The following is a 16,583-nucleotide window of genomic DNA, read 5'->3' as shown; positions in this document are numbered from 1 at the left end:
GTAATCAAACTTTAGAAAACAATAAGCTACAAGCTACAAGCTCTTCTCAAGTAACTTTTACCCAAATACTGTAAAGTCGCACCAGGCGAAATAGCACGTCATAGTACATTTGAGACCAGCGGGAAGAAAATGACGACGTCCACTAATTTAGTATCTGTGCACACGAATTTGCTATCTGTGTGACTCTGTCTGTCAGCTATGACATCAAACCCTGTGGTTCCATGCCTAACATGGAGGTAATCCTGCAAAGTTTGAATGATGTAGGTTGAACGATCGCGCCGCGAACCATACTTTTTGAAATTCTCTTCATAGTATATCTTCCACCATTGAAATTTCGAATTTCTTGCTGAAAGGGGTGGCTTGCAACCTCGATATGGCTTGTTCCAGGCATACTTTGAAGCCAAACCCTGTTGAAGCAGTGGAGAGGATCTGCCCTGCAATTGCCACAACAACAAATGATTCAATATGAGAAAGCGTGAGACCACGAATCTTGGTTGAATATTGAGTATTTCAGACGAAGATGGAGTTCATTTTGGAGATAGACGTTGTGGCAAAGGACATGGTTTCCGACTTCTGGCGTCGGGTGAACCCAGGGATCATTTGTCCAGTCAGGTCGGCAGCCTAGCCATCGGTAAGCGTGTGTTTGGAACCCGTTCTGCTCGATGTGGTAGCTCTCGAACAATTGTGAAATCGCACAAATTGAAGTCTGTATCGTACATACGGCATTTTATATTGAGAAAATCTCAAAGTGTCTCTGTGTGGCCGTCCTATGCCACAAGAAAATTCAATCAGGCTGTTATGTCTGCTGCTTTCTTCATTGAATGTCCAATTCGTTTGAAAAACGAACACAACAATCGAGGACGGCTTTGCAATGAAACATGCAGCTTTACTGGAGCTGAAAAAAGAAGAAAAAACGTGCCCAGGACGAGACTCGTGTACACGTCTACTCTACCAGCAGGTTCTGTAGATGTCGCTCATAGATGCGTAATTCCGCGTGACGGTGTATAAAAGCCGGGGCTTAGATGAATTTTGGGGAGAATTTTTGCAGGCTTCTACATGAGACAGGCTTCTATATAAGACAGGTATTTCTACGTATGGCAACGCTAAAACCAGACTTGTGTGCCAACAGTGCATCTTGAAAATCAGGCTTGTATTCACCAAAATGTTTCTTTGTCTTGCCTTGTAGTCTTTTTGCTCCTGATCACGATGTTGTGCTTCATCATTTTCCCTGCGATGACTGGAAGTGGGTGAAAACTTGAAAGGAAGGTGCCCAAAATTGTCCCGAAGTACCGAGTGATGTCACGCAGGACTTGACCTCCACATTCGTCGTCAAAAACGAAGTCCAGCCCATGTGCTGGTCGATCGAGCTAGCTGTTCCAATGTACCATGATGTACGGTGCATGTGTGCCTTCTGAACTCCATGATCCAACACAAATGGCCATATGGGTACGTCGTACAGAAGGAGAATACCAAAGAGGCAGAGACCCACGTGCAGCAGCCAAATCAAAATAAAAAAGGAGCCGAGCGTTCACCTTTTGACTTCTTCCTAGATCTTAGTATTATTCTGTGGGCACAAAAGTACGTCTATGTTTTAAACTTTTCATGTGAGCAACAACACGATGATGAGTGCGAGTGCAGACAACAGTTCACCTTCGGCAGGCTATAAACCCAACAACCTGAGCCTCAAAGGAACGCAATGTAGCTACGTGGAGGCGATTCATCTGTCTATGTTGCTGATAGGGCTGCAACGGGTAGGGGTTTGGTCGGGTAACGAGTTCGGGTATTTCCATCCGGGTAGCACGGGTACCCTATCGGGTATTTTTGACATCGTTTGTACTGTGAGTGTGCACTTGTGCTACATAGAAAGTTTACACTAAGCACATAGCCATGCTTCTCACATGCACCGTTGCAACAACAACGTACTCCCACTACCCGATTGGGTTCTCAGGAACCAACTGGAACCTGAATACCCGCTCTGATTACCGGTAGCACAGGTACCCTGCTACCCGTTCACACCCCTAGTTGGTGAAAACGGAGATGACAAGCTCCGACGTCTTTCATTTCAGAGCCGCGCGGGCTGCATCGCCACCTTTGATACAACAAAATAATTTACAAGTATGAGGTATGTGTCACACTAACACCAAACAAACATCCTTATACTCCTTTGCAATCAGAAACAAAACAAAGAGCTAACTGGAGCTTTGCAAAGGAAGTACCAGTGCGACATACTGCTGTCGACTTTTGTTTGTTTTGTCCCTTTTTGACGTTCTCATTGTGTACAACGTACACATCAGTGTCCGAGTTCAGAAGGCACATATGCACTGTACATCGGACAGTTGGCACGATCCACCAGCATACGGGCTGGACTTCGTTTTTGGCGACGAATGTACTCGTGGTGGTCAAGTCCGGCGTGACGTCACTCGGTACTTCGGGACAATTTTGGGGACCTTCATTTCAAGTTTTCACCCACCTCCAGTCACCGCAGAGAAAAATGAATAAGACCATCGTGATCAGGAGCCAGAGCACTACAAGATAAGACAAGTACTTCCTCCGTTCAACAAAACTTCTTTGATTTTTTCCAGTTGGGTTCAAAGCGATCTATGGCTGCAAACACGCTTTGCAGAGTGGAAAACAAAGCAGCATATCTGAGATAGTTATTTGCAGATGTCACCCGGCTCATTTCAATTAAAGTAGTCCAGCCTCACTCTTCGTCTGAATCTTATGGCGGCTCACTCCCTGATGACATCGAGTCTGCATCCTGCTGACTTTCACCTCCAGCGCTGCCAGCTTTTGTTCCGCAGCCTTTACAAATTGCCGAGACACGATTTGTTCATGGAGATCGCCAAGTTCTTTGCTCCAACTGTGAGCTTCACGACCTTTGCTGTGGCGCTGGTAGTTGTGGTCTCCGCCACGCTCCAGAATGACATGGAAGAAGCCATACATACACGTCTGTCTACAGGCTGTGGAAGAACACCAATTCGTCGACATTGAGATCGGGACTTTCTGCTGGCTGAACAAAAACCTTAATGTCGAACGCTTTTGATTTCCCCTGCCCAACAAATCCACGCGTGTTGATTTTGGCTGTGTGCGGAACTGCACCATTGTGCTGGTACAGCAGTGGCTGGCCGGCTTCTGGGCACTTCTTCAAGCCACACGGCCTTTCAAACTGCTTCTCATTTTCACACTTTGGTGTCATGCGCCTGGATGGGAGTTGTGTTCTGGTGATATCCTGTCCAGAAACGGTTATGCTTCACCGATTTTTTCGAAAGGACTCCATGCTCTCGGAGGTTCAAATGCCTGTAAGATCAATGGACAACACCACTGATACCTTTTGTAGGAGATGGATTACGGACATATTAATGTCTAATGCCAACCGAAATATCATGACAAGAACACAAAAAATGCAACGAAATTTTGCCTTAACGGATGAAGGAAATAATTATTGATGTATAAGAGGAGGAGCCTAAATGCTGAAAGTATGACCAACAGCCTTCCTAAGGTCACGATACATTTTTAGACAAGCACACCTGTTCAGCCGTCACCAGCAATACGGAGAAACGTACATCTGTGGAATATCTTTTTAAAATTTTACCTAAGGGTTGGTTCATATCAGCCAAATTGGCGCCGACCGGGCGGTGAGCCAGCTCCTGATCCGTCCGGCATACGGTTCGAGTACCGAATCTACTACAAAGTAGTACATAATGCGCCCAAATGGTACCACAGGTTAGTCAACTGAAGCTTGAATTCCCTGTTTCTTCAGTAGTTCAAGGGCTTTTAGTGATGGTCACTCGGTGCTAACTTTACTGGAGATTATGAAATTACTTCTACACCTTTTATTGCAGTCTAGTAAGAGATGTTGTCGAAATTATGCATGCAAACGTCGATGATGTTACAATAACTTGCCAATGTATCCTTCACATTTTTTATTACTTTCAATTATATTTTGTCTCATAAGTTGCACAACTGACAAGCAGAGCAACCGTGAAGGACGGGTTGGTATGCTGACTTGCTATGCGATCTTGAAGCGACTACAATAATGGCAAATCTCATCTTTACCTTCAATTTAGGAAAAATTAGGACGAGCCTTGGTTTGAAATTTTGACAAAATCTGGCTCTCGGCACCGATGGTCCCCGGTGCGAACGGTTCACAAACCACTTTCGGTCAAAATTGCACTTGATCAATGCTGGAGCAAATCGCAAGAGTTGAGCACTGCCCAACTTTTCCGCCTTTGCCTTGCGATCATTTTTTTGCAAGAGGCTCACTGCTGGTGACTCCCATCGCGCACCGGCAATACTCAAACCAACCCTAACTTCAAGTTAGTAACTTACCCATTATATTTGCACCAACGTGAAGTGATGTAGGACCTTTTCTGCATGTTTGTCACAATTCCCATGACGTCAAGACCTCAGGTCGGCTGAGGGCAAAAGCCTCACCAACACTATGCTCCCACTATGCAATTTTTTGTCTTTGCCTGTGAGCTGTGATCTTTGTAAAAACAAGAAATCGTCTTCGCTTGGCTTCCCCTCTTCATGTATTATTACATACCTTCGGGTTGGGTGGTCTGTTACTTTGCGTCTTCAAGTTGGAGTAAGATCGGTACGTCTAATTATCTTACTAGTCTCACTAATCATCCTGTAATGTTCGGCAGTCTTTGTTACCCCGCAACATAGCTTGTGCATATCTTTGCTGCACTTTAACTCCATTCATTTGGAACTTTGCATACCTGAGACGTCCAAGTTGGAAAGTTGTTGGTTGGTGCTTGGTACATGTGTTGGAGCTAGGTGTCTGGTCGTCGAATGTCTCAGTACCACTGTCAGATTGTGCCTTGTTGTCGCAGTTCTGCATAACTTTAATCTTTGACGCCCATTGCCGGAGACGATTATAGCGATACTACAACAGAAGCCGTACTAAGTTGTCCTGGGACTGCAGCATGCAACAGCTTGCAAGGCTGAAGAATTGACCACTATCGTGCTCTCGCGATTAGAGCCCTATCTCGAATTTGCACCAGTCTCTAAGAGCCAGTGAAAAAAGAAACCCGTCTCTTGTATAATGCCACCCCCTCCCCCACCCTCCCCACCCTGCCGGCTTGGAAGCAAGCTCATGTGCAAGTTTGGTGATCCTTTGATACTGCTTTTGTCCATGTCATTGAATTGGTAGTTTCAGAATCAAAATCACAGTTCTTGCTGCCCTTTCTTTTGATTTTGATTGGTTGCAGTAAACTTTAGGCTCTGTTTCGTTGCTTTCTTTGCTTTTAACATATTACCCTCTCTTGAATAGTGCCCTATCTTGAATAGCGTCCCATCTGTGGTGGACATTAAAAAATTGTGCACTTATCGCTCAAGTACGCTACTACTCAAAGTGGTTTACACGCCACAACTATTTGACGTATTTTTTTCTGACCAATGAATTCCTACCTGTTGGTCTTTTTTTCTCGATATTTTGCTGCATACACATAACACCACCTACTTCGACATGCACTGGTTATTGGTAAAACCCAGGAGAATGAAGGAAACGTCAGGACGAGACTAAGGTTGCGCTAAGTGGACCAATTTCAGAATTTTAATGACAACCATGTTAGCACTTTCTCCAACTTTTTTTGACTAATTTTCGCTCCTGTTCTGTTGCTCTCTGTGTGGCTCTCTCGGCATGAAAGACAGGCAGATGACATTATTGGAACCATAGGAAGGCATGATTTACATTCTCGAAAGACGACAGTCATCGCAAGGCAAGGATGTCGTGCTGTAAAGCAATGGGAGTGACGATGTTTTGCATTTTGTCCAACAGGCACATTGCCATGCAACAAAAGAACTGTGCTAACTGCTCGTTGTTTACAGTTTTTGGTTCACAATGAGAAAGAGAAGGGCAAAGGTACTGAGGAGCAAGAATAGTATGACAGGGATAGCAGCTAGCTTTTTTGGAATCTGCGTCATCCCCGAAAACACCAGCCAAAGTGCGAACAGGTCAGCAGGATGTCAAAACTCCATTACGCAAAGAAGTGACTCACTTCGTTCAGCACAGCAAAGCTAAAAAGTGCAAAATCGAAGTTGTCGCCCGCTACCGCGTATTCAACGTGGAAGATCTTGCTCTGTTCAGCAGCCTCCACTCCGATGTCTCCTTGGTCACATACAAGTTGCAGTTGTGAAGTGATGGTACGACTACAATGCAGATAACATGCAAAATGTTCGGCTTTTCCTGTACGCGTCGTCGTTCCGGGGCACCCTCGAGAGCGGAGGCGATGACTACCAGCGTCACCGCGGTCTCCCCCAAGATTTTTATTTATTTATTTACTGTTTGTACTTCATGTCACATAATGAAAATAGCCAATAAAAAAGAAGTAAAGGTGAAACCAACCACGGACCGAGAACAAAAATGTAAATCAAAGAGAGAAAATGAAGAAGAAAAAAGAAAGAGCGTTACTTACGAAGAAAGATGCTAGGGAAGGCACATGTGTAAACCATATACTTTGAAGTACTAGTAACAGCGAAGACGATCTGGGACGCGGAGAAATGTCCGGCGGGCCTGGTACATGAGTATGATCCAGTCTGTTCTCTGCTATGCCTCCAACTGTTTCTTTCCCGCTCTATCCAAACTGCTGCTACATCGACTGACACGCATTGTTAAATCTGGCATGCGAGCCATCTTCCAACTTCCCAGAAGGACCCCCACTGCTCCCCTGTTTGTCAGGATATCATTGCCTCAGCTCCACCAGTTGTACGTGCAACGTCTGCTTCTCTTCGTCTTCCGCTGCCTTCATGGCAGAGCCAGCTCACTGTTCACATCCTACTACTCCCTCATTGCCACGGATGTGGACAGAAGCTGTGTCATGCGTGGTCAGGTCAGCCAGTTGCTCAGAGTCCCGTTCCTACCTGGTCTCTCAGGCCGTAGCTCTATCGCCTTTGTTGGCAGTACCACATGGAACTCTCTCCCTGCTGATATTCGCGCTTGCGACGCACGCCACACGTTTCAAGCATTGCTGTCTGGCTATGACCTTATCTCCATCCTCAACTAGCTCTCCGATGTTGTGCCTACTATGTCTTCTTCACAGATTCTGCCTGAACAGATGCTCATCAATTATGTTCTTGACCTCTATCCTAGTCCAAATCCTGCCTTGCCCATGCATGACTCTCTTGAAATGCCCGTACTAAATAGTCTATAGAACAAGAATATTTGATATCAAACTTCTCTCATCAACTATGATAATACCCATTTCCTACCCCCTCCCCTTCATAAAATTAATAACTACTGTTTTCTTTCCTTTCATTTCATCTTCTTTTCCGTTCCTTTCTTCTTCATACACATTTTAAACATTTTCATCATATTGTGAGAGCCCTCGGCCAATAGCCCCGGTGAGAAGGCAGTCTTGCCTGTTCATATGGTGAAGTTAAATAAAGAAACAACAACAACAACAAGCTGCATTGGGATCAACACGTAGATCGACCTGCTACTTTGGTTGGTTCCAGCGGTGATGAATCGACCAATGGCAACTTAGACTGAGACTCTATTCCCATCAATCGATCTTGCAGATTTATGAATACAATCATGTCCATTGACAGTGTTGAAGTATTTCCCTTCCAATAATACACTTTCGTCGAGCAGAATTACACACAGAAAAGTCACGTGAAAAAGTCACGAATTTTTGGTTTCCGGAGGACGTAATTTCACCACCAGCCCCCCCCCCCCCCCCCTCACACGAACACACATGCACACACACATACACACACACACACACACACACACACCCTTGTACTTGTACTTGTTGCGCACAGCCAAAACTGGTCACGTGGGTCTCCCCGGGAGAGGGGAGAGGGACCCAAAAGGAATCTTGGAAAGATGACTCAATTGGCTACTGAACCGCCCAACGGCCGACACCCCCTGAAATCCCCAAACTTCGGGGAAATCACCCTGAAATCCCCAAAAGTATACAAAACTATGGGCTAACAGATATGTATACTTAAAATAGAAAGTATATGACCCCTGGACTCAAAAAAGGTGGCAGATACAACATTACACCTTCAAGCAGCCGAGCCCGTTGGCAACACACCGAACACAATCAGGCATAAGTGTACCCACAAACCGAACTAGCTGGCACCACACACACACACACACACACACACACACACACACTCGCGCATGCACGCATGCGCACGCGCACACACACACACACACACACACACACACAAACACACAGACAAAAACGCACACACACAACGGTTCTGTGCTTTGTGGCCTCATCAATACAGCACTGGGGGAATAGGGCTCAGCCTGATCGCAATGACAAGTGAAAAGCTGAAGAATTGACCAATACTACTCAGCCTGGTTTACACCGCGGAGCTTTTTGAAGTGTTTTGTTTTCCTGGGCAGTGAATTCCTACACCGTTTCTTGATATGTGTTCCTTGTTAAGACAATACGTAATGAAACAAGACCACCTGGATAACTTCTTGAACATTGTTCATTTTTCTCCCATTTTGTGAACAGATTGTATGATGAATACTGATTGGCCAACAAGCTAGTATGATTTTCACCTGGACAGGATTGTTAAGTTATGAATATGATCTCTCCTGTCTATGTACAGGTTGCTATACAAAATCACTATAGGTCCATCCACAATAACTGTACATCATTTGGTAGCGAGGGTAATGGCAGGGTGCAGTTCAAGAGTCCACGTGGTATCACAATCAGCAAAGATGGAAAGGTCTTTATTGCTGATACTGACAATCATCGGGTGAAGGTAAGTTTATAGAAACCAGCACCCACATCTATCTCAATACACAATTTTCATCATCTTCTTGATGTATAGCAAGACATGTAAACTGCAGCTGCAGTATTGCTCTACAGGAAGTCATTGGTCTGGTAGATAGTGTTATCAACCCACATTTCCTTATGATAGTTTCTCCTCTCCTAAAAGCCATCATACCATAGGAAGGTGGGAAACAATCTCTTGGATCCCCATATTCTATTTGCATATCGGAGCTTTGGGATTCGATATAACAGTGTATACCAACCCGAAATCGGGTTTTTCTTTGCTGGAAAAAAAATTCGTAAAAGAAAACTGCCCCACAGGTGATCAATCAGCTCAAATGCGAAAACTCTAGCTTCTTTGAACTCGGATGGTGAGCCAATATAGTTATGATGAAGAAAGGAAAAGGACAAAATGTTACGAGTTATGACAAACTGTCCACCAACGTAACCAGATCTTATACAGTCAGCAAGTGTCTTGGACCTTCTTGGACCTTTCCTAACCTGAGCCTTCCAAGTTGGAAGGTTGTTGGTTTGCGCCTTGGAGAAGTGTTGGAGCTAGGGGTCAGGTCGCCGAATGTCTCATTACTCCTTGTCAGTTTTGTGCCATTTTGTCGCACTCGCTGACTGGATAAGTTCTGGTTACGTTGGTGGACAGTTTGCCCTAACTCGAAACATTTTGTCCTTTTCCTGTCTAGCTTCTTCATCTTTTTTTTGCTCGAGGAAATGCTTCGTTGAAAAATTTCTGCTGTTTTGAGTTTTTGGTATGGAATGCGCACCTCAGGATGTTTTTTCGCTAGTCCAGAGAGCTCTGGGCTAAGCCTTGCGCCCACTCGAGAGGCGTTTGGCATCTTTGGAATGCCACAATAGTCGATGCGGCAGTGAAATTTGGAGTCCAACTCTAGGCAAGAGCATGACTCGCGGATCGTGGATGGTACATGTACCCCGGAAACTGATCCACTCCTGATCCTCAGCAGCGCTCTCGATTCTTCCGGCTTTCCGAAGCAGCATTGGAGGATTTGTCTTGGTGGCTTCAGCACCTGGAGGGGTTCAACGGGCGCTCTATTCCTCTGCCAGTTCCAGACCTGGTCATGCAGGCGGATGCAGCATCAACAGTCGGCTGGGGAGCAGTCTGTGGTCATCGCCATGCATCAGGCCTTTGGACAATGGCGGAGAAGCATATTCATATCAACAGCCTGGAACTACGTGCAACCTTATTTGGTCTACAATCACTAGCAAAGGATCTTAGAACCCTTACCACAGCGGCAACTGCTCTGGACGGTTGGCTGAAGTCTCGAGGCCTCATCTTGAACGCCGCCAAGAGCCAGGTTTTGACTATATCTCCCCAGCAGCATATACAGGAACTAACAGTCAAAAGCGGCGATTGTCTTCTCCCTTCAGCGTCTTCTGCGCGCTACTTCGGCGTTCACCTTGACAATCGCCTAGATTGGAACACCCATGTTGGTGTGATATTGTATGTACTTCAGAGGACAGGGATCAATTGTATCACATTATTCATAAAATTGGCACGCTCATTTAGCTAGCGCTAATATGTAGTCTGTAGCGCTAATACATGTATGTAGTCTGTACATAAGGCACTTTCCTTATGTACGTTGATTCATTCTATCCAAGTTGGTGGAACATAACATGGCGCAGTGACCCGAACCAACGTGCTATTGCAGCAATGGTCGTGGAAGGTGGAGAAGCAACCGAGATGGACGGCGACTTGGCCCACAGCGAAGGTGAACCAGTTTCAAGGCAGGACCACACCCTCGTCCGATTGGCGCAACTGATCGCTGATCAAGCACAGCAAGCTTCTGCCCGGGATAACCGAATGGTGGCGCTGCTAGACGCTGCGCTGAGCCAGGGTGCAAGAGAACCCCAGAGGGCAAGTCAGCCCACCACCTCCATCAATGTTGAACGCCCAATTTTGGACGCTACCGCCACCTTGGCAGATTTCACGGCGTGGAAAGAATCGTGGGAGGACTTTGTACGTTGCCAGCACCGTCCTAGGACCGAGAAACCAGAGTGGCAGCACTGAGACAGTCCTTAGACGAGGAACTCCAGCGGTATATCCGCCAAGACATAATCTGTATTTCTGAGGAGGACGATGATGACGCTATCATCGGGGCCATCGAGGCGTTTGTAAGACGTCGTCGTAACCCTTTACTGGACAGATTGGAGTTCTACAATTTGAAACAAGACGATAATGAGTTGTTCGACTTCTTCCTGACGGTGTTGAAGGAGCTTTACAAGGCTTGTGACTTCACAGTTGGAGAGTTCTGCACTACTTGCACATGTAGCCTCCGTTGATGTGGCCAATGCTGGTCGAGCGTCCAGAGGAGAGGCCAGGAGACATTGCGCGACAGGCTTGTGGTTGGCATTCGTGATGATGACACGAGGCATAGACTTCTGTCCACCCCAGCCCTGTCGCTGGAGGATGCCGTTCGGATATGCAGGGCTGAGGAAGCTGCCAAAGCCACCCAGCAAGATATGGCACAAGCGCAAGTCAGCCGTGCACAGGCATTGCGCAAAACTCGGTATCAGCGGAGCAAGCAGTCACAGTCGAGGAGCAATGCATCTTCTACTCGCAGCCATGAACCACAACTGAGTGGCAAACCGCCCGTTCGAAAGCAGGAGGGAGACAACCAGCCTAGAGCCAAGTGTCCTAAGTGTGGATATGACTCCCACCCGCTCTCCCGATGTCCCGCTCGAGACCTGCAATTCGTGTGGTGAGAAGGGACATTTCCAGAGAAGATGCCCAGCGGAGTCTTCGTAGCCAGATATCAGTTGGAGGCAGCTTGCCCTGTAGTTTACTTGGAAGCATACGTGGAACACACAGAGTCTTTAAGACCCTCTGGTACTCAGCAGTACTTCACCTTAGCTCGTAAGCCACATCGTGCGGTATCAGCTGCTACGATTTCTCGTTGGCTGGTGTCCGTGTTATCCACCGCTGGCATTGACACGTTGGTGTTCAAAGCGCATTCAACCTGAGCCGCTGCATCGTCGCTGGCTGCAGCTGCTGGTCTGTCAGCTGATTTTCTGTGCGTCGTTGGCTGGAAACAAGAGTCTATGCTCCAGTGCGTCTATCTCAGAGATCCCATGCCTGCTGCGTCAGTCCACATTCGGCAGGAGCTCGCAACTGGAGTATTGACTGCTGCTGTGTCAGCATCTACACTGCCCTGAAACAATGCTGACAGTGTGCTTGTTCATCTACGTCATGATGGTGTGACTGTGTGCAAACACATACCGTGACTTTGCTGTACTAATCCATTATTTGTTTTACAAGTATCTGCATGGTGTATGCATTACAAGTAATTACAGAACAGCCAGTGTTGGAGTCTCGCTGTACTAGATTTATGAATATTTTTTTCCTGAATTTGCTTTGTGTGGCCACACCATTGGTTGGTGTTAGGCCATTGTGTTATTTTCCAGCCAGGGTGTTCTGGTTTTCCGAGTCATAAATATATCACTGACACTCATACTTCCTCCGGAAACAAAACCTTCCTGACTTTTTCACATGACTTTTCAAGGAGTTACTGTGCTCAACAGAAGTGTTCTTTTCGAAGAGAAACCCTTCGACATATCTACAATATCTACAGAATAGATTAGTGGCAGTGGAATTTCAGTCTGGGTCACCATCGCTCGACTCATTACCGCTGAAACCGTTCCAAGTGGCAGGTCTATCAACGCAATGTCGTAGGTCGCGGAGAAGCTTCTCCGTGTCCCTGATCACCTTCGCTGTTATCTGAATGCCTTCTCCAACACTCGGCGTAGACCACGGTAGCACTGCAGCGCTGGTACTCATTACCGCCTCCGCTCTTGCTCCAGGATGCCCCGGAACAACAAACACAGGCAAAGCCAAATATTTCAAATTTCTCTTTCTGCATTTTGGAGTTTTGACATCTTGCCGACCTGTTTGCATGCCGACAGGTGTTTTGGGGATGGCGAAGATTTCAAAACGCTAGCTGCTAGTGCTATTCATTTTCCACTCTTCTTGCTCCTGGGTGCCATTGTCCTGCTTTGTCAAGTTCTGAACTAAAAAATAGCAGCGACGAGCAGTTAGCACAGTGCTTTTCTTCGCATTGCGTCTGGTGGACGAAAATGAAAAACATGTTCGCTTTGCTTTGATTACAGCGTTGGCACTCTTGCTCTGCGACGACTGTCGGCTCTCCAGAACATGAATCATGCTTTCCTACAATCACGAAATGTCATGTCAGTGTTTCAGGCTGACATAACCAGAGAGAAAGAGCGAAATAACAGCAGCGTAGTAGTGTAGCAGTGAAAAAAAGTCACGAAGTTGTTGTTTCCGAAAGAAGAAGTAGCCATTAGTGCATAAGATAACTGCTGCCATGGAGGCCGGTTGATATGAAACATTTTAAAAAATCACGGTTCGCGTGAGACTTGGCTGGAAGCCGAGTTTTCCGCATCCGCCGTGGGAACACCACCACACTCTACGATCAAGGCGCAGATGCAGCGCCTAAACGGTGGGGGGTGAGTAGATCAGACCCACCACAATGTGGTCAAAACCGAAATCCCATTAGCTGCATCCATGTTATAGGGGATTCACACACACACAGGTAAACCTGAGGTCACGGGACAAGGTAAAAGTTCAGACCTTCCGTCAAAGGAGTGGGGCTGTTCACATCCGTGGTCAGTTTTCCCTTGGCCGCACGTTTGGCCATGAACTTGTGGCGGGGCAACTAAAAAAATAATCTGTACTGCATTTTTGTAGTACATTCTGTACTGTGTCTTGCATTCACCATGCACGATTTTCCGATGGGCACTGTCTGAAAATGCAAGTTGCGATGCACTCGTACGACTAGGGTTCAGAGTTCTCGCCAAATACAAGATCTATGCATGCGCGTCTTATAGCCATGGGATTTTTCCCTTGACAAACGCCCTGAGGCCCACGGCCACGGATTTGCCAATTTTTTCCCGAGAGGTTCTTCCTTTCCCCCAGTACCATAGTTTCCATAACAATTTTCCCATAACCGTGGTTTTACCCGTGTGTGTGTGAATCCCCTATAAGCCTCTGCAGGCAGACATAGTGGGATGGTCGAAGACCATGATTGAGAAACAGAGGGTACCAGGTTCAAGTCCTGCTTGGAAGCGGAAGGAATTTTTCCAGCCGTGCTGCGACCCACAGTTAATTGGGAACTCGTGGCCTGGCCGGTTGACATGCACTGTGAAATATACACTGTTATAATTATTGAAATTCGAAGCTCCGACATGCAATTGCACATTTCACAGGCAATGATGCATTTTGATGTGAGGTGAAAATTGTATGAGGGGCAGAGAGCGGAGATGAAACAGTCCCACTCGGGTACCCTCCCTAGTAAGATCTATAATGCGCTGAGAAAAGAGTGAAGACGAAGCCAGAGTTTCCGTGTTTGAGCTGATGGATCACTTGTGGGGTAGTTTTCTTTTACGAGATTTTTCTTTTCAAATTTCAAAATCTCGAGCAAAGGAAAACCCGGTTCAGGGTTGGTATACACTGTTTTATATCCGTACTTTGCTTCTCATACCATGCCCACTTCACATCAATTGCTGTGAAATGGGCAATTGTTTTCAAAAGTAAAATTAATGCAAGGGTGCGCTAGCTTGTACCTAGAGCTTGTCCAGGTCCACCTCGTCTCGTCATGCAGGTCAGCTACCTTTCTCTCTTTCCTTTTTGTATGCGTTCCTTCTTCATCAAATTTATTTTCGGTGTATTTATTTCGTGAAGTTTTTCGTAGTGTGTGTGCGCGCGTGTGTTCATAAAATATTACTAAATTAGAGGTCCAATCATGGTGAGCCACGCTCTAATTTTTGATGTTTAGCAGAAGTGCAACTACGCTATTTTTAGCCATGCAAGCAGTATCAGTAGGTTCCTGGTCACGTCTAGTTTCTTATCTTTAGACTTAGAAAAGTACAGGAACAGTAACTGTAATGCATGATACTAGTAAACACTTTTGTGAGATCCGTGCGCACGTGCATTGTGTGTGTGTGTGTGTGTTTTTGTGTGTGTGTTTTTTCTGTTTTTTCTCCCTCAGTCATTTTTTATCTTTTTCTGTCTTTTTTCTTTCTTTTTTTCTCCGCGAGGACGCGGCATTCTTTTTTTATGGAGGGGTGGTATGTTAGGCCCACAAGTAATTACAGCATATTAATTCATATAATTCATTAGTTCTATTATTGGAGACGTGCTATTATTGGAGACTGTGCTATTATTGGAGACAACTCTCTCTTCTCCTCAATGAGCTCTCTTCAACTCTCTCTTTCTCTCTCTTCAGTAAGCTCTCTTCAATAATCTCCCTCTTCAATAATCACCATGTAGTCGTTTCGTTCGTCCTGGTCTTAGTCGTCCCGTATATAATAAAAGTCGTTCGACCAACATACCTGTTCCCGTTGTTCCCATTGTCAGTCTCTTGTTTGCACTCAACAGTCGTTTAAAAAATACACCCTCGTTGGCTGTTTCGCTACTCTAGTCAATCGCACAGAATCAGTGCACGAATCGGCTGTGCAGCTTCAAAAGCGTCCATGCGCCCACAGTAGCGAGGGAAGGTTGCAGCTCACACTCCACATTCCTTTTGCTGAAAGCTCTGTTGTGTTTTTGAGTGTTGCATTTTTGAAGAAGAGTGTCTGTCCATGGTGTAGCTTTCACAGTTCTGCTCCGTCTAGCTTTCTCTTCACGGTGAAAGGCGAGTTCGTAGCGTTGAAAACACTCGTGCCAGAGCAGCTAAGCGATTTTGTTCCACACCTAGAATCAAAGCCTTTTGAGCTCCGTACTCCCTATCAGTTGCCAAGTAAAATGGCGAGTGCTCAACATGGCTACCTAGTTGGAAGGCTTGACTTTGCACATGGGTGTTGCCTGCACCCACGCACCACACATTCTGCCTGATTCACTGGCCTGTCAATCAATTATATTGAAAGCTTTCGGTTCGGATCTCGCCACTGCATGACTCAGTTACAACCAGTTATGACCAGTAACTGGACGTCATCTTCGCTTTGGACGTCAACATCGCTCCAGCAAAGCGGCAAAGCCTTGAAAGTATTGCTAAAACATGTATGGCAGTTATTTGTCATGTTCAAAGCAAGACCAACATGTCCAGTAGTTCAAAGCAAGACCAACATGTCCATCCGTTCAAAGCTAGACCAACATGTCCAGTAGTTCAAAGCTAGACCATCATGTCCAGTAGTTCAAAGCTAGACCAACATGTCCAGTAGTTCATAGCTAGACCAACATGTCCAGTAGTTCAAAGCTAGTCCAACATGTCCAGTAGTTCAAAGCTAGACCAACATGTCCAGTAGTTCATAGCTAGACCAACATGTCCAGTAGTTCAAAGATAGACCAACATGTCCAGTAGTTCAAAGATAGACCAACATGTCCAGTAGTTCAAAGCTAGACCAACATGTCCAGTAGTTCAAAGCTAGACCAACATGTCCAGTAGTTCAAAGCTAGACCAGCATGTCCAGTAGTTCATACTATACACCCTCCATCAGGTCAGCGTCCTTTTCATCCCAGCCAACGCCCTTAACAGTATTAGTATGGAGTCATGCTCTCACACTCGGATTGCGCCCAAATTATCTGCCAGAACTACAACTTTGGCCCCAGTATAAGTCCTGCCGCTTCCACTATAACCACTCTCGATAACTGTGCTCCAAGGCTGGTACAAAAGCCTTTAACACTTCCCAGTAAGATCACTAACTCCTTTGTTTACCCTCAGAAGTAACCTTGCACACTTCCACTTTTCGCTCACTTTTGAATGTTGCCCGTTTTTGTCCTTCCTATGTATCGACTTAGACTCATATTTTCATGAATTATTCTGCATGGCTTGAATCATGGGTTTATTGTCAGCTTCTAAT

General features: G+C 45.9%; 1 protein-coding gene across 2 annotated transcripts in view; it reads left to right on the top strand.

Annotated features, from left to right (window-relative positions):
- The window catches only part of LOC135811195 (RING finger protein nhl-1-like), a 209,821-nt gene that overhangs the window by 76,065 nt on the left and 117,173 nt on the right, over positions 1-16,583 (top strand). For both annotated transcript variants that reach the window (XM_065324389.1, XM_065324388.1), the window contains one exon: positions 8,575-8,730. In XM_065324389.1, the coding sequence (XP_065180461.1) occupies positions 8,575-8,730 (156 nt within the window). The remainder of the gene's footprint in view (positions 1-8,574; positions 8,731-16,583) is intronic.

The sequence above is a fragment of the Sycon ciliatum genome, chromosome 3 (assembly GCF_964019385.1).
Source record: "Sycon ciliatum chromosome 3, ocSycCili1.1, whole genome shotgun sequence".
NCBI classification, from domain to species: Eukaryota; Metazoa; Porifera; class Calcarea; order Leucosolenida; family Sycettidae; genus Sycon; species Sycon ciliatum.
This window is presented reverse-complemented; position numbering and strand designations above follow the sequence as displayed.